The following is an 18,756-nucleotide window of genomic DNA, read 5'->3' as shown; positions in this document are numbered from 1 at the left end:
TTGTCGCCGAGTATAGCGCTTGTGAAGCAGGCTGCCTACCAACCAATTCGTGCCACCCCTAGATTTCGACTTGTCCGTTGTCATGGTGACAAAAGGGGGTGTACTGGCTCACTGTTGGCCCACACCATAACTTCAACATTTTGTAGTCTGTTGTGGCTACTCGTTTTTCTGGCCATTCAGTCAGTAGCCTCGCGCGTAACATTTACTGTGCTCTGTCTTGTCAGCTTTGCTTGCTGCTGCAATACATGGAGTGATTGGCGATGCATGTGGAGGTCTGTCCTGGCTCCATGTGTTCTTTTAGCATTTGTTTGGAAGCAGTGTGTTTACCTTCGGGTCTATTCTCACTATCCTTTTGGCATCGGTTATATCCGTCTTCCATCGGTACTACCTGTGCACCACATCTTGTAGTCCGGAAGTATGTGCCTGCTCCCCTGGGTTTGCATCTCGAGCTGTCCATTGCACCATACTTTCGCTGTACAAAATTATTGAGGCTGCATTCCTAAAGACGTGCAGTAGAGCCTGCTTCATTACGTATGCGTTCATAATGCTAGCATAGTCGAATTAAGGGAACCCCCGCTAGTTTGAACGCTAGTTAGTTCAAATTTATTTGCTATCCTCTCATGTTTCTCAAAGGATCAAGAGTGTGCCATATTGCCATGCACACTTTTTCTATTTTAATGTAACTGATAGGCTTGTGCAAATATTTGACTGTTACGAATAACTGAACGAATTGCACAGCATTTGAATTCGCTTCAATTTGAGTTTAAAATGTTGAATTTTTCAAAGTATTCAAAATGAACAAATACATCTATATTATTCCACATCTAAAGGTGGTTTCACTGCAGTTGAAAGGTGCTAAACCGTGAAACCACTTCTTTGAATGCGTATTCGCTTGCATGTATATTCATGTAAAGGTGCTTTTACTGCAGAGTGGGATGCTAAGCCGTGAAACAACTAATTCAGGAAAAATTCGCACTGCCAAAAAGTCATACCTGCCAAGTCTCCCAGATTGGCCGGGAGACTCCCGGATTTCGATCGTTTCTTCCGTTTGTACGGTTGTCATGAAAATATCCCGCAAATCGAAATTTCTCTGTGTGATCTGGCCGCATTTACACAAAAGCAGCTCAATCCACTCCAGGCTTTTCGAACCTACCCCATTTTATTATAAATGAGTTGAGGCGTTCATCTAAACGTACATTATAATCTCAGTGATGCGAAACCGCGGCAGATCTGAATTCTTGAACTTCCCCAGCCTAATTCTCTATGTTCATTGGGCCTCAATTTTAATGTTCTGAACACATTTCCTAATCGCGGCAGGTGATACGAACTTCAGTATGGAAACCGTCAAACCAAGGTCGAGAGCAGCGTACTCAAAGCTTCGGAAGTATGCATGTGACCGGTGCACACGCGGTCTTTTACAGTGCATGTGATTGTCGTTGCCACAACCGCTGTGGACGAAACCGCGGTTGCTCTTGACACAATTATGTATGGCGGCGACGTAACTGACGGAACCCTGGAAGTGTGCACTCAACCAGTCAAAACAACGCTGCTTTCCGCAAACTCTGCGGACAAAACTGTGGCAGATGCTATTGTAGATAGCATAAAACGATTTTGTTTGGAAGGCGCGTGCGCAGCCAAGTGCATGGAGATTGTAAATAGAACTATCGCTTTCCGCAACCGCTGCGCACAGAACCGCGGTCGTGGCGACGCGATGGCGATCTACAACCTCCTAGTGCAGGCAGCAGTAAGTTAAAGGCAGTAAATACGTGAAAAAATAAAATAGTCAAAGTTTTGCCACAAGGGCGAAGCAATGAATGCGACAGTAACAACTTGGAATGTAACGCTGACAACGGCGAGCAGATCGAAACGGCCAACGCGTTGCTCACACACAAATGACCAGGACGAGAGCGAATTAGCAACATTTACCATTTGACAAGTAACGTGCTGTTTAAACAAAAACGATGCTCGATACGTAATCACAGGTACAGATGAGTACAAACTAACAAGTGTTCCAGTTGTTATACCTCGCTGTGCATGAAAAGCACACTCTTTTCGCAAAAGGGGCCTGCGCAGAGACCGAAGTGACCTTTGTGGGCTCGGCAACTAATGCAATCGTTACAGTGGAAGCCGAAGGCACACGATTCTCCCCGCCAAAGGATAAGCGTGTGCACACAAGCATATACGCCCCCCCCCCCCCAAATCCATGGGGCAAAGTACACGTGAGAGATAAGTGCTCGTCGGCACATCGCGACCAGCTGGGCGCCGAGCAAGGGCGGCTTTTTCTTTCTTGAGTGTTCATATATATATAGATACGTATACATATACGGTGAAGGACGGCGGAAGTGGTGACGGCAAGAAAAGCAGCCTAGATTGTCCATGTAATTGCTACTGCAATAAGAAGGGCCCAGATGAGTTTTGGCGTTCCTGTCAAAATAATCTAGTAGTGAGCAAAGCTTTGACCAGCGCTTTTGCGGCAGCCAGTTGGCCCATTCTGTCCGTTCATGGCCCAGGAAGACACACGCGACTTGTTTCGACCGAAATAGATTCTCCTAGTTGTGTTGATCCTTTGAAACTCTCACCTTAGTGAATAATCCTACCATCGTGTGTTCGGCCGCCCCTAGCCACTTTAAGACCGCTGATGTTGGCGCTTGCCATTTAGACACACCTCCCACACCCTTTTGTTTTCCCCGATGTTTTGTTTGTTTGCTTGTCCTTGTTTTTTTTGTTTTGTTTTTTTGATGCCGTGCACCCCCCCCCCCCCTCTCGCTGCGGAATTCTCCTGGATTCAGAAACCATGAACTTGGCAGGTATGAAAAGTTCTATATTTCAAAGTTAGATGAGCATATTCCCCCCGAATCAGTTCAATCTACTACGTGACAGCAATGAATGGCCGTTCGCGACAGCCTTGGCGACAGCAAATCCTCTCTTCGTTGCTAGAAAATTGCGTGCATGTCGTTGGGCCAGAAAGTTTGGTGTTTGCAAGAAGCGAGTGTCAGTTGGCGGGGGCAGTTTCGTGACTTTCGCTCACTGTGTGCTTGTTAGCTGCGATGTTTCTACTCTCTCGCCGCTAATGAACCCCGCTGTGGCTCATAGATAGAAAAACGATACGGCGCACGGCAGCGTGCGAAAGAGAAAGGGGGGGGTGGAGGTAGTGGGCTGAGGTGATTAAGGGGGTCGGCTTAATAAAAAAAAATTGAAGAGATATAACAGGCGAGGAAGTGTCAGGTGTTGGTCAGTGGGACTGCTGTGGATCAAAGTAGGGGGGGGGGGGGTTTATTATGCGGGAGAAGAAGAAAAGTCAAAATTTTGGTGATCGAAGTTGGGGGTGCGCTTATTATGCGAGTGTGCTGTTTACGTGAGTAAATATGGTATATTTTGTCTTTCAGAAGGGTTTGCGCTGTTGTCCATCATTCATAAAGACTTGAATGTGCTCCATGTACTCATAATGAGGGGTGCTTACTATGCGTTTTCCCTCACTTGCTTAACCTTCAGCACAAGAGTATCATAAGGGTACATTCATTGTAGTGCATGAGTATCTTTACTGAATGCAATCTGCACTGTGTACTATATTCGGCTCTGTTAAGTTCGTTGTCACAACACTGTGCTCTACTTATTGGTAAGGGATTCAGCTGCCCTCTCAGTGATCGACTGTACGGATTGTTGCTGGGAGGGGCCTCTCCCAGGTTTTGAAGCTGTCACTCGTGTGTTGACTCGCGTGCTTGCAGGTCAACACAGACGCGTATGCGGAGGTGCTGAGCAGCTTGGAGCCCTCGTATGCTGTGCTGCTCATGTGGTGCTACCTCATTGCCTACCTGGACGCCCAGAAGCAGAGGGATGTCATTCACTCCTACAAGGTCCACCTGCACGTTTCCGTTTTCTTTTTTTTTTGGCATTTTAATTGTGCTAAACTCGTGGCCGGCTGGCTTCATTCACACTTTTGTGCATACATATTTTGCCCGTTTTCTTTATTCTTAAAAAGATATAAGTAAAAGAATGACTTGTCATTCTTGTTTCATCTTGAGGTGATGACAGGTGTTACAATTACTTTGGCGACTTTGTTAATGGTACAGTTGAGCAGCTTAGCCGACAGTCCTGGAGTGTTTTGTGTTAGGTATTATTGCAAGTTTGGTATTTTTCCCGAGATAATTCAAAATGGGCTTCATTTATTTACACTTCTTCACAGTTCAGCGTTGAGGTTTCAGTAAGTACAGGAAGCCTTGGCAACTTGAATACCTGCAATCTGACATTGACAGTCTAGTGGGACAAATTATTTTGCATACGCATGCCAGTCTGAGCATTATCTACGCAGCAGTGTTGTTAGAGCTAATTATCACACCATTCTTCGGAGAACCGTCATACAGTCGATCCCCGATATATTGAACTCGAAGGGGATCGCGAAATAGTTTGATATATCGAGAATTCGAAATATAAAATATGCATATTTAAAGCGTAAATTGTCGAATTTTAAGCCTCTGAACTTGTTACAAGAGCTAAGATAATGATTCGCTCAAAAGACAAGGTGCTAACTGCAGGTTGCCGCACTTTATTTAGTCCGTAAACTTGTCTTGCTTCTTGCACGCTGTCAAGTTCCAGTCATCCTTAATATCATTGAAGGTTTTCAAATAAGGGAACTTGGCTCCTACGGCCATAACGTTAGTTGATGCAGAATGCTGATACAAGCTTAGTAGCGCGGCAAAAGCTTGGTTAGCGATGGTAACGAAGACGCTGGCACATTCATAAGCGCACGGCTACACTTCTGCGGCACCGGCAACGGCAGCCAAAATCTCAGCAACGATGCAGTCAGAAACAGCAACATCGTCATTTGTACCGATGAAGTTGCTGCTGTCCGAGATGGTGCCCCGATATGCTGATAAGTCGCAGAATTCACTGAGGCACCGTACGCCGCTGTTAAGGGTCATAACGCACCCAAAGTCATGACCTGACCCGCAAGGAACATTTACAACACAGTGTTTTACTTGACGTCGCTACATGCGCCAGTCATAATTTTTATCACTACGTGCGGGTTAACGTTGTTAGCTCCCGAATGAGGATTTATCAGGAACGAGGCGAGAAGTGCACAAGATCTCAAGGCGCAAAAGACGCAACACTGAGTTGATTCAAGTTCTCACCGTCGACATGTTGGCAATATCGACGTCACTATGGCTTTGTAGCTGGCAGCCGCTGCTTTTAGCCGCTTTGATGCGAAAAGAGAAACATGTTTTGAAACCGAAAACACTAAAAATATGTGACAGGGTAGCACATCTCGAAGGCCATGCTTTTCAGGCTTGCATGCCATTGTGTGCTAACAACAAGGAACGAAATGTGAACCACATGCAAACATTGCATTGAGATCGCCAAGTCACTTCCCATTCTCATTTCAGTGACCTCGGCAATTGGTCTTTCGGAAAACATCATGTCCGCGTGCTAAGACCTGCAGATCGTGAATCAAACTTACAGATGTAGCAAGTGCCGTACAATGAACCAGATCAGCGCAATGAAATAACACCCGCTTTTTTTTTTTTGTCGGCTGCGCGTGGAGAAGGATTGGAACTTGTTAGAACGCGGCCTAAAATTGATCAATATTTGCTAGGAAACAATGCACTTTCTGGGCTTTGGCGCGACGCAGCGTTCGATATAGCAGATGTCCCACTGTGCGGGATATCTGCTAACTTGCCACACTTTTGCATGGGAATTTTAAGGGAATTTTTCAACTGTTTGATATAGCCAATAATTCGATATATTCGAGTTTGATATATCCGGGATTGACTATAATGCTGTTAGATAAAACAACTCATTAGTGTTAAGAAAAGCTTCCAAGAGAAATTTTGTTGGGCTGGTTATATGTGAGATAATCTTTCATTAGGATTAATGATTACTTTTCTAGGTGCTGACTGTTGACAGGGGTGCTGACTGTTGCTCTATATTTACTTTTTGTGAGCACTCTACTGTTTATTGTGTACAGTTGTAGAACTTGCCTTGACATCTTTGTTATGAAATATTGCATCTGGACCACCCAGGTTGTGTGTTTGAGGCACGCTGGCCACACCTGTGTGCAGTGTTTTTGCTGCAGCATGTTTTTGGGGAATGGATAGCTTATTATTGAGTGAAAAAATTCTTGATAATAGAGTGGTTTGTTTTTGCAAATGTAAAGTTCTCTGTGTAACACCGCGAAAAACCATTAGGGAGCTTTTATTCATCTTGCTCAGAGTCAAGAGTGTTCTCTCTTGTTTTGCTCCTCCATTTTGTAGGTGAAGTTCTTGGATGTTTTCAAGACTGCGGTGTTGTTGAGCAAGACTGCCGCACCAACTCATGTTCTCGTAAGTGTCTGGCAAAGTTCTTGTAGCTCTTCTTCGAAAGGATACAGAAGCAAAAAAGAAAAAAAAAAGACTGCCCATACAATCGAACTTCCTTATAAGAGACACTGATGTAGCAGACTGTTGGGTACGAGAGACGCCAGGTGGCCTACATTGAAATGGGGATTGATTACTTAATGAGAGCTTGGTACCCTGCTTATATAAAAGCTGCCTCATGTAAAGGACAACAAGTGCTTCCGAATTAGTGCATGTCCTTCATTAAGATGTTTAACTGTAGTAGCCAAGTACTCTCTCACAATATCGAAGGCACAAAGGAGGTTCTCACATTAAAGATTTTGAAAGCAGCTTCTAGAGCCAACATAATTGTTTGTCTAAACACACAAATCGCATTGCACTCTAAGTGGGCTAAACACATAGTGTGACAATATTCAGTTGGTTTTATTCAGTTACTGTGGTTGAATAGGATAAAGAACCACACTAAAGTCTGTAGCATTCCACTTGCATTCAAGTTTCAGCTCGTAAATAGAAAGGTGTAAAAGATAGAACTTATTTTCTGTTAAAACGACCTGTGATTGCAAAATTAATGTTATTGCAGTACACCAAAAATAATTCTTTAGCGCAAACAGCTTAGCACTTCATTTCAGTGCAGTGAGGCTTTCTCTAGTGATTGGCAAGCTTGTGAACCTCCATGTTCTGTGCATGACCGTGTTTCCCGTCCACTGCATCACGTACTGTTACTTATAAACATTGGAAATGCTGATTTTGGTGATGCTTCAAAGGATTGGTGCATTATAATTGCCCTAAAGCTTGCTATGCGACAATACTAGGGATGGGCAAATGGTTAACTCGAGGCTTAACAAGCTGAACAGTGAAATGGTAGAATAGTTTTAAATCGCATGGGATATATCATACGAATTTGTATGAAAAAATTTGTATTTTACCGTGACCTACCTAATTTGCACAATATTTTTAGGGATTAGAACTAGGCTTGTGCGAATAAACATTTTTTGTTTCATAGCAAAGTCCAAGCAAGTTAAAATTGTGGCAGAATTTGAATAGTAGTAAGGTTTAAATGTACAGGGGTAATATACGCTATGTGTAGGCTTGTGCAAACGGTCAGCTTTAGGTTTGAAGCGGGGGTCTGCAGACAATCAGTTTTGAACTTTCAGAAATTAAAATTGTTGTAAGCACCCCGCATCGCATGCCTTGATACTTTAACATGCGTGGCTGCATGTTAAATATAAAAGTTTTTGGCAAGTGCTTTTGAAAAAAGTTTGTTTATAGTTTGGATATTCTTATAAGCGTTCTATGCTGGACATTGCTTATGAGCACTCTTATGCTGAACATTTCTTAATGAGCACTCTGTGCTGAAGTGTAATATTAATTCGAATACTTGAAGTGCCTGAATAGTTGCCCAAGCCAAGACTGTTTTCATGAGAGGCTTCACAAAGCAGATACGATCCTGTGATTAAACTTGCTGAATGGGTTGTTGCTCACATTTGCGGGAAGCATCAGATAGCCTCTTTCATTAGCACCTCTTCAACTCTTGATTGACATTGGGGGGGTACGATGGGACATAAATGATGTGTAACAAGCTGGTGTTTCTGCAGGAGCATTCGCGCTGTCTTCTGAGGCATGCCACCCACGACGACTTCAAGGAACAGCTGGTGCCTGCCCTGCAGAAGGCCATGCTACGTAACCCTGAGATCATCATGGAGAGTGAGTGCCTGTTGCTGCTTTTACGAGTAGGACCACTGTTCAGCACATGTTGCTCTGTGTTGGTGTGCGCGCATCTTTGATGCAACTGTTTTTGGCTCAAACTTTTATAGCCTCGATATAATGAAGCATGTCTATCTGCTATTTCGATATAGCGAAATTTTACTGTTACCAGAGAGGAAGACTGAAGTAAAACATTGATGCTTTTGGTGGTGCCAATGGTGATATCTTCAGCATGGTTTCGCCAATTACATTTTTCAGTGTTGAGTGCACTTTTCTTTAAAGCTGGCCGCTGCCCGAGGACAATGCACGAGCAAGTCCACAGTGAAATGTTTTAGTACAAACAATCTCCCATTCATTGGCATTATTATGTCATCCGGCACACTAGTTGGTTAGTCCGCTGTTGTTTTTCTATGCAGATGTACTTTATGTTGATGGCCTAATTATACTGGCAGATGGCATAAAAATGCCAATATGTGTGAGAGTGTTTGTATTAAAACATTTCACTGTAGACTTGCTTTCACATTGTTCTTGGGCAGTGGCCAGCTTTTAAAAAAATGCATTCACCACTACGTAGCATAGCAAATTTGAGAAAATCTTGTGTAGCAAATGGCGTCAAAATGCGACCAATGCATTTTGAAATCCGCTACATGACGCCTGGGGATTTCAGTGCGAAATTAAAAAATGAAACCTTGACCTTGGTTCCCGCGTTTTTTAACAAAGCTATGACAATTAAATTAACGACATCACATTTCTCAGAGAACACTTTGTTGATGTAAACAGATTTCATAGTTCCACTTTAGTGTCACTTGGAAGTCAGAACTATGCTCATTTTGCATGAAGTGTAGAAACTGTAAACAAAAGTATGTGCTTTACTTAGTTCTAAATTTTCATGTTTTAATCTGTGAGTACTATACATCTTGAATTTGCAGTTGCATTGCTTGTTTGTTCGTGACCCGAGAATGATTTATGCTGCATTTTCCAGCTGACATTCATTTGGCTAGACATTACATCCTCGCGACAGTTCCCTCTCAACTGCTGCTCTGATGGGGTTCATTGGGCCTGCGTAGAAAACTCGCTAAGCTTCAGAAAGAGGCTGAATACTATTTTCTTCCCTTGCCAGGCTCTATGAAAATACCATATTTCCATTTTGGGAAGTGCCATAGTACTATTTTTTCTTTTTTTGTATGTGAATTGTTTGCCATAGTTACTGGGTGATTGACAGGAGCTTCTCTTGTAGTGAGTAATGATAAGACTTGACTAATGTGGTGGTTTTTCCATCTGTGCTGTGGCGCAGGTGTGGCGCATGTGCTGCAGGGGGTCACTCTGGAGCTCAGCCCTTATCTGAGTGAACTGGGCAAAAGCCTGGCACGTGAGTAGCCTTCTTAACTCATTGCAGGACTAGCGAGCATGATTTTTGCCAGGAGGAGTTGCTTTTATCTTACCCTTTGTTAATTCTATCGTGAGTGCTGGGGGACCACCAGACGAAGAGAAAGAAGTACTAAAAAGTAAGGCAAAGGATAAAAACGAGGTCCTCCGAATAGTAGCAGGATCTCAATGGCCTCATACCTGTAAATAAAATCTATTTGAAATATGTCGACGGATTCGATTCCTTCTAAGGCTGCTCCACGCCATATCCCCCACATTTTCATGCCAATTGACCCGGGATTGACCAACCGTTGGCTACGAGTGGCATGGAAGACATGAATAAGCTGAAGGCGAAGTGGACTGCGCGACAATTCTTGATCAGCTGGATCACCCATGAAGCAAGTGCCCTACGTCGAAACGACTCCGCGAGGCATGAGCAGCTGGATTTCATATTACGAGAAGCTAAAAACGAACAGCGATGAATTGGACAAGATCTACTCTGAATTAGAGAGTCTCATCTCGGACGATGACTTCTAAGCCGAGTACGATACCATACTCAATATGAGGACAATGCAACACAAATCCTGGCTGAGCTCCTAAGCAGGCGAAAACACATTTCAAGCGCACAAACAGAAGATGGATCGGTGACGTCTACCCATACGATCGCTACACCATCTGACAGGACGAGAGTCAAGCTACCGAAGCTCATGATTGCGCCCTTCTTTGGGGATGTGTGTAAATGGACGGTATTCTGGAAGCAGTTTGCCCAGCTTGTCTATAACAATGCCACCCTTACAACAATGAAGAAGTTCCATTATTCGCGGCAGTTCATTCAAGAAAACACTGCTTCAGCGGTGGCCGGTCTTCCAACTACAGAAGCATGTTACCAGGATGCTGTAGACGTGCTACAGAATCGTTTCGGCGACAAGATGTGCCAAAAGCAGGAATACTTTGCAAGATTGCGTCATCTGACTCCTGTATAAGCATCTGATGATACAAGAGCTCTCTGGCGACTATACGATCACGTCCTATTGAACATTCGAAGGCTAGAGTCTCTGAGTGTGCAAGGGTCTTCATTTTCGCCGATGCTCTGTGACATCATGCTGAGGGCATTGCCTAGAGACATCGTGGTTTTCTACCACCATGCCTGTGCCACACAAGAGGCTATGGACCATGCTGCTGATCTTTTGGGCCTTGATGGTCTCCTGACCTTTCTTTCAACTGAACTGCAGAGCTTGGAAAACAGTCACTACAAGGATAGTAGCGGACGATACAGTGGTGGTCAACATTCTTCGAAACAGCCAGCCCGAAGTCACAGCTGGGACTACTTGACTTCCATCTCTTTTTCTGACGAACTAGTCTAAACATTTTCAAGGTGTCAGAGAGATGTGTGCGTTCTGCGCATCGAGGCAGCACTCCACGGAAGCGTGTCCTACCGACATGTCCTTGACAAAGAAGAAACACGTGCTGTCCAATGATAAACGTTGCTTCACGGGTACAACGAAAAGCCATGGGGCGCGTCACTGTAAATGAAGAGTCTCCTGCTTAAGGTGCAAAGGCCTACATGCCTACAGCATCTGTTATTCATGGAGGATAACTCGGACCTTGCACCAAGGCCTCACCAAAGACCATGTGAGCAAACCAAGTGAACCCGCAACTAAGAAGAAAAGCGCATAGACGTCGGAGTTAAAGAAGACATCAGCAGTTGATGGTCGAGAAGAGGCAAGCTCTCCTAGCAATAGGACTCGGAACAAAACCTCTGAACCTCTAAACATTCGACTGCCATTATTACTATGACGTCTGCCATTTCAGAAGAGACTCGCAAGATGATAACCGCAAGCAGCTCATACATGAGAAAGACGCTGCACCAAGTAAAGCGGAAGTTCATAGGAACATGGAGCAGGCAGCATCGCTGGAAGCCAAGGTGATTGAGCTGCGATCAATGTTGCATCAGGAGAGAATGAACTGCAAATGGGAACAGAGCGATAATGCGACCAAAATAACGAAACTTCAATTTCTACATTCTCAGGTGCGAGGACACCGCAAAAAAATTGGAATGTCAACTTGAAGAAGTCATGCGGCTAGCTTCTCAGCGAGACTTGGTGATGCAGTATGAGTCGCAAGCACGTCAGTTGAATCGGCAGTTTTACGAGGTGCGAAAGCTGCTAATTGCAGCTGGAGAGAAGCTACGGCATGCAATTCCTTTGGTGCCCTAGATTCAACAGAAGATGGTTGAGGAAATGCACCAGACTGAAATTGGGGAAGGAAGCAAACAGCCAGGACATATGGAGAGATCAATGTATCAGAAGATGATCACATGTGAGGCGCTACGGTCTAATCTGGAAAGCGACCTACCGGAATCATCCGAGGAAGTAGAAACCAATGAGCAATCGCACATACACGACCAAGGTGCTATGCAGAAGCTGCGGGGGTATGTATTACAGCTTGCTGACGGTGCGTCCAGTAACTATATTGCGAGTGTCAGTGACAAAGCAACAGAACTCTCTCACCAGAATGACATCCTAGACGGGAAGACCTTGGAGGACATTTCTGGGAAAAGGCGCCTGCATGTCCAAGTGTCAAAGCAACAGACCGAGAAACCCGTTGACATCATTGCCAACTGCCGCGAGCTGGCAGCAAAAGAGATTCTCGGTCTGCCTACCAAGTGGAGAGAGAAGCTTGACAAAACAAAGAGTCAGTTTGAGGAATAGACAGCTCATAGTGACAAGACAAGTCAGCTTCGACAATTATAGAATATCTCGGAGAACATTCAGTCAAGAAGTTCAGGTGGTGACGTCCATTCATTTACTGCGAGACAACACAAAGTGTTATCGTAACAAGGCCTGCTCGGAAGTTGTAGCACTCAATACTGCGCGGCCGGCTTCACTGCACGGCCGGGAATGTTAATTTTATCGTGAGTGCTGGGGGACGATCAGATGAAGAGGAAGAAGTAGGTACAAGCACGGGAAAGGAAACAGGGTCTTCTGAGTAGTAGCAGGGTCTTAATGGCCTCATGCCTGTAAATAAAGTGCCTTTGAAACACTTCGACGGATTCAAGTCCTTCCAAGGCTGCTCCATGCCATATCCCCCACACCATCTTTCTTTTCTTTGCTGCTCAGCATGGGCTGCATGAAGGTCTCTGAAAACCTTGAAATAAAAAAAATTGCTTTTTAAAGACACTTGAAAGTGCCCAAATAATTTTTTTCCCAACAAAACAGTGGAATTTCTTGACAAATGCAGTTTGATAGTTACCATGTGGCCTGCTTTTTGGGGTATACAAGGATTCATCTGGTGTTCATTCGAATTGTGCACTTCAATAAAGTGGACGGGAAAGCACCTTCCGTCTTAGTTCGATTGGTAGAGTACAGGGTGTGCGACTCGTAGGATGTGGGTTCGGACACCACCAATGGAAATATAGTTTTTGATTCATTTTACTTCATGAAAGTAAACGCGATAATTAATTACCATGGTGCAGTTAAAGACAACGTTTGCTATGATTTTCTTGGTCTTGTTGTCTGTTGGATTCGACTAGGTGCAAAGTCCGTGCACCTTCACAAACTCCAGGTGGTCAATTTCCGGAGCCCTCCGCTGCAGCGTCTCTCAGAATCACATCATGGTTAGGGTTTGTGAAACCCCAGATAATAATATATTACTGTTATGAAAATTATTACTACAAATACAGATTTGTAGGCAGGGGTACTGGCAGGGGTATAATTCGTATACTGTTAAATACATAAATGCAAGCACGGAATAGCAGCTTTGCTTTATGTATTGGCTCAATGGATGCTATGTATGCTGCACTAACTCTTGCCATTGTTTCCTTGTTCAGAACACCTGGTGGCCAAAGACGAAACCTGTCGCCAGGGGGCAGTGGTGGCTTTGAAGAACCTGGCCCACCAGTGCGGTTCGCAGGAAGCCCTCGAGGCACTGATCAAGCACCTCGTGGGGGTCCTCAATGGTCAGTTCACTCACAAGAGGGTTGCCCTAGCTTTCTTTGGTAGAAATACAAACAGGATCAATGTTCCCTGCACAAACTACCAAAAGAACTGGACACTGCTCGGAGAGACACAAAAGGCATCACCACATTGCATTGATGAGTTCTGTATTCCTGGCCACAATTCCACACAACAATTCCTGGCCACAAGAGCTGACCCCTAGATCGGTCTGCTTGCAGTCTGTCATATACTTTAGCCATGAAAAGCCTACTTCCCTTTGTTGGTACTCAGAAAGCTCAGTGTATGTATAAATTGAACTTATGTTCACTTATCTGGTAAGTTGGGTGGTTGTTAGCGTACTGTGCGTATTGCTTGCAGATTAGTGACAATTTACAAACACAGTAGACTCCCGGTTAACAGAATGACTGGTTAAGGGGAGACTCTGGTGTTCTAAAAATTTTTTTATCTGCTATAAATAGAGGTATGCAATCCATTTTTTTTACATCAAGTAGTTTTAGAGAATGAGATATTTATAATAAATTTATACCGTATATACTCGTGTAGTGGTCGCACTTAAAAAGAAAATCGACTCCAACTTCGGGATGCGATCATTACGCGGGGTAAACTTTCCGGGAAAAAATATTCCGAGCACTGAAAACGCAAAAGAGTTGCTAATCATAATTCTCACGATAACTATTATAAACATAACCAAAAATAAAAGTAAACTAAGGCTTACCTTCGTAATAAAATGCACGCATTACGCAGGAGCTTCATGCATGGCACACTGCCCTTTTATTTTTTACCTCTCTGACACCCTAACGTTCACTCAGACTCCGAAGCCTCACTGGGCTCAGTGTCGTCGCTGCACGATTCCCTGTTGGAACCAGCAGTGTCTTTACTGTCCCACAGACGGTCATCTTCCGTTACGTCGAGTGCGTTGGAAATGCCAGTCTTTTTGAAGCTCTTGATGACCACCTCGTCAGAAATGGTACTCCACGCTTCGAGAATCCATGAGCAGAGGATGTCTACGGACGGTCTCCTGATTTTGCCACTTGGCGTGAAATCGTGATCGCTCGCCGCCATCCACTCTGCGTACAGCCTTCGGACGTTGTCCTTGAACGGTTTGCTCAGTGACACGTCCAGAGACTGTAGCAGCGAAGTTAGACCCCCCCCCCCCCCCCCCAGGGATCATGGCGATTTCCGTGTGCCGCTACTTCAGCTCGGTATGGACATGGCCTCGACAGCTGTCCAGCACAAGAAGTGAAAAAAGCAGAAGTGCTCCTGCTCTTCTCCCCCAAACCGTCTTGATCCAATCGACCTTGAGGTCTGCCGTCATCCACCCTTTCACTTGAGCGCGGATGTGGATGCCGCGGGGAAAGTTTCCATTTGGAATTGTTTTCCGTTTCAGAATAACATACGATGGCAGCTTCCGCCCGTCTGCCGTCACTGCGAGCATCACGGAGCATCGCTGCTTCTCTGCACCACACGTTTTCACGAGGACGCTTCGAGCACATTTCTTGTTCACAGTAGTGCTTCGAGGCATGTCGGACATCAACGGCGTTTGGTCTGCGTTGCCTATCTGTGACAGCAGGAAGCCGTTCCTTTGGCGTATCCTCGTGACAAACCTGTGGAAATTGATCACCTTGTCTCCGTATGCAAATGGAAGACACTGGCACAATGACGTCCGCCGCCTCAGCAACAGTCCATTCCGTCGCCTGAAGCGTGTCGTCCAGCCGGAACTGGCGCGGAAGTCCTTTGTGGGTATTCCCAGCCTCCGGAAAACTGTGCGCGCCTGCGTCCGTATCATGTCTAACGACACTGCACAACCGTCCTTGCGCATGTCCTTCACGTATTCGAGGACTGCCTTTTCAATGTCAGCGAACTTGCCAGATTTGGGTCCATGAAAAGCCCGTCGCATGCTGTTAGTAGCCATGAGCTTGTCGCGCTGTTTTTTCCAATATCAGATCAGGATTTCGTCGATGCCGAAATGTCTACCGGCAGCGAGGCTGCCGTGCTCTAGCGCGTGGTCAAGCGCCTTCAGCTTGAACGCAGCAGTAAAGCTCGCATACCGCCCCATGGCGAAACGACGCTTCGACAGATGATCACAAAGCACACGCACACCACAGTGCACACACACACACAAAAAAAACACGTGGTCTCAGGAAAAAAAAAAAACAACATTGCTGCGGGATGAACACAGGTCGACCAATAGGCGGCCACTGCGCTAACAGTGCGGGTTGTCAAAAAAAAAACATGGTGACTGACGGAGCGAAGCGATCGCATTTTTTTTTTCTTTTCGTTAGCTATGGAGGTTGTGAGTACGTCATGCGCGTCAAAGCAGTTTTTTTATTTAAATAAGGAATGCTTTCATTTAAATAAGTAAATTTACAGCATTAGCGTAGTGATGCCTGCTTTCAGATCACAGAAACAATGATAGGCGCGTTCAGCTGCCACAGACATAAAAACACATGGAGGGCATTCAGTGAAAACTGTGGCATTTGCCCTTACTGCAATCCTAAATGGCACGTTTCCACCAACGGTGGGCAAAAATTGAGAATGTGTTTGGTGCGTGCAGTTGGCGAGTTTCATTCGTCCGATAATAAAGGCGATGATCATCGGCTAGGCTTGGCACATGACATATCGATGCGGCAAGTTCAGGGTGCGATCATTTCGCGGGGGAAAAAAAATCGCATTTAGACGACAAAATTTAGGGGTGCGATCAATTTGCAAGTATACATGGTAGTCAGATTGCCCAACTGCTCAGTAATTTAATAATTAAATATTTCAGAAAACCTTATGTGGACATTTCTAAACAACAATGAAGGATCACAACTATACCGTGCCTGCAATTTTAGTTCTATTTTTATAGAAGTTATTGCCATATATAATGTAATGGTTGGGAACATGAGAATTTTTATCAGATTTATCGGTGCATAAAAATGTTTCTCTTTACGAATGCTAAATTTTAGTAGTCTTGAAGTGTATAGGAACTCATAGGCTTTCAATTGCAACAAGAATCATTGAAACCTGATTACAAGAAAGTGTGGGCAACAGTATAGCATCTTGGCAAAAAACTGATTTTGAGAAAACACAGGAAGAAGTTTGAAGACTTGATAGAGGTTTAATTTTGCCAAAAAAAAAAAGTAGTGCCGTATTTACTCACATAATCCTCCCACTTTTTTTGGCGGAAAACTGATGCTAAGTTCGGGGGTGCGAGAATCACGTGGAGAAAACTTCCTACGAAAACGTACAGAGCGAAAAAGATAACGAAGTGGCTGCAAATCGGGATTCTCACACCAGCAACTAACAGCAAGCTTTGAGAAGTACTAATTAAAACTTACCTCAACAACAAAAGCACAGGTTCAACACAAGGCAAGATTTATTTGAGGGACAAAAAGTGCAAGCAAATAGTCGAGAATTAGAATACCATACGCAAAGCTTGTGGGCATTGTGGGCGTGGCAGTAGCGTTCATTGCTCAACAGGAGCCCTCAAAAGGTAAGCGTAGGACGTCAGTATTGGGCTGATAACTATTTAACAGAATCGTCTGCAGTTTCCTTCTGAAGGAATAAAGTTTACCATCAATCCCAGTTTTAGGCACATGGCAGGCCCAACGCGTCTCGGTTGCTTTCAGCTGCCGTCACCAGTAGCGAGCACAAAACTCGTATGCTCTGAAAGGCCTACCGGCGGCCCTGTTGCCGTTGCTTGGACCATGATCTATCACTTTCAACTTGAAAGCAGCCATGTAGCTTCAGTATCGCCCCATAACGTGACAAGATTACCAACACAACATAAAAAACACGCCGCAACGCGCACTTGCCACTTTGGCTTGGCTTGGATTGGATCGAATCTGCATGCAATAATAGTACGCTTCATGCTTAAGAGATTATTATTATTATTTTATTATTTCAAATACCCTCAGGGTACAAACGTACATTGAAGAGGGGAGGGGCAAAGAAAGTTAACACGTAATAATAACTTGGTTATAGTTTTAAAAATACAGAAATGAATTATCACGATGACACTTTAAACAAATATCAGTTACAAGAACAAAGGCCAATGAACCAAAATGAATAACACAGCAATCAAAACACTGGACTGTCCTGGAAGAATTACAAGATTTTATCATTGGATGCACTGCCAAAAGAGATATAATGAAAAAAAAAAAAAAAAAAAACATAATGTACAAAAAGTAGCCACTCGCAAAACTAGAATACGAGAAGCATAGCAACAAAAGGGAAACATAAAAAAAAAAAGAAAAAAATTAAAGGTATGAAACAAACACTGAACGATGTTAACTCGAAATGAAACTTCGAAGTGCGATTTTGAAATTATTGGTGTTGGTTATGCTTGTGAGTGATGCAGGCAGATTGTTCCAGTCTCTGGTCGTTGTGGGGAGAAATGAATGTGAAAAGCCGACGGTGTTGCTGTGTGGAATGTTTACCTTTTGGCGATGGTCGATGCGGGATGAAATGTACGGCGGTGGCTGAAGAAGCATAGAATGTAAATATGAATTGTGGTAGTAGATTTTATGGAAAAGATAGAGTCGAGATAGTTTTCGGCGATGTGATAGCAATGGAAGGTGTAGAATGTCTTTCATGTTAGTAACACTCGCAGTTCTTTGGTAATTGTTTAAAATGAAACGGACTGAGCGATTTTGTATTTTTTCTAGTAATTTTATGTGGTTCTGATATCCGGTGTCCCATACTGACGATGCATACTCAAGCTTCGGACGAATGAAAGTTGTGTACAGTAGTAGTTTTAATGAAGATGGCGCTTGAGGAAACTTCCGGCGAAAATATCCTAATGTGCTAGTGGCCTTGGTGGCTATGTAATCAATATGAGTTTTCCATGAAAGGTTATTGGTAATATGGACACCCAAGTATTTGTACGATGTTACGCATTCTAGTGGGATGTTATTAAGTGTGTAAGTAGGGGAAGTCACTTCAGCACGGGAAATCCTCATACTTTTGCATTTTCTAACGTTTAATTCCATACGCCATAATTGACACCATTTAGTTATGTTATTAAGATCTTCCTGAATTAGTGAAATGTCTGCGGCATCCGTCACCTTTCTATACAAGACGCAGTCATCTGCAAACAGGCATATTTTCGAAGAGACATTAGTAGGCAAATCATTAATATAGATTAGGAATAGTAAGGGACCAAGCACAGACCCTTGCGGGACACCAGAATCAACAGGAATCAATGAGGAGTTAACGTCGTTAGCGGCTACAAACTGAACACGTGATGTTAGAAAGGCGCGAATCCAATTAATTACAGCTGTGTCGATGTTTAGAACGCTTAGTTTATGAAGTAGCAGTGCATGGTTCACTTTGTCGAATGCTTTAGAGAAGTCGAGAAATATACAATCTGTTAAAAAACCGCCATCTAGATTAGAGTGGAGAAAATGAGTGAAGGCTAT

General features: G+C 44.0%; 1 protein-coding gene across 1 annotated transcript in view; it reads left to right on the top strand.

Annotated features, from left to right (window-relative positions):
• The window catches only part of LOC142804118 (stalled ribosome sensor GCN1-like), a 344,986-nt gene that overhangs the window by 36,503 nt on the left and 289,727 nt on the right, over positions 1-18,756 (top strand). Inside the window, exons 6-10 of the mRNA XM_075890700.1 lie at positions 3,726-3,854; positions 6,249-6,317; positions 7,925-8,033; positions 9,328-9,402; positions 13,228-13,356. Of these exons, the coding sequence (XP_075746815.1) occupies positions 3,726-3,854; positions 6,249-6,317; positions 7,925-8,033; positions 9,328-9,402; positions 13,228-13,356 (511 nt within the window). The remainder of the gene's footprint in view (positions 1-3,725; positions 3,855-6,248; positions 6,318-7,924; positions 8,034-9,327; positions 9,403-13,227; positions 13,357-18,756) is intronic.

This window comes from Rhipicephalus microplus, chromosome 3, assembly GCF_043290135.1.
Source record: "Rhipicephalus microplus isolate Deutch F79 chromosome 3, USDA_Rmic, whole genome shotgun sequence".
In the NCBI taxonomy this organism is placed as follows: Eukaryota; Metazoa; Arthropoda; class Arachnida; order Ixodida; family Ixodidae; genus Rhipicephalus; species Rhipicephalus microplus.
The sequence above is the reverse complement of the archived record's forward strand: the minus strand, read 5'-3'. Positions and strand labels throughout refer to the sequence as shown.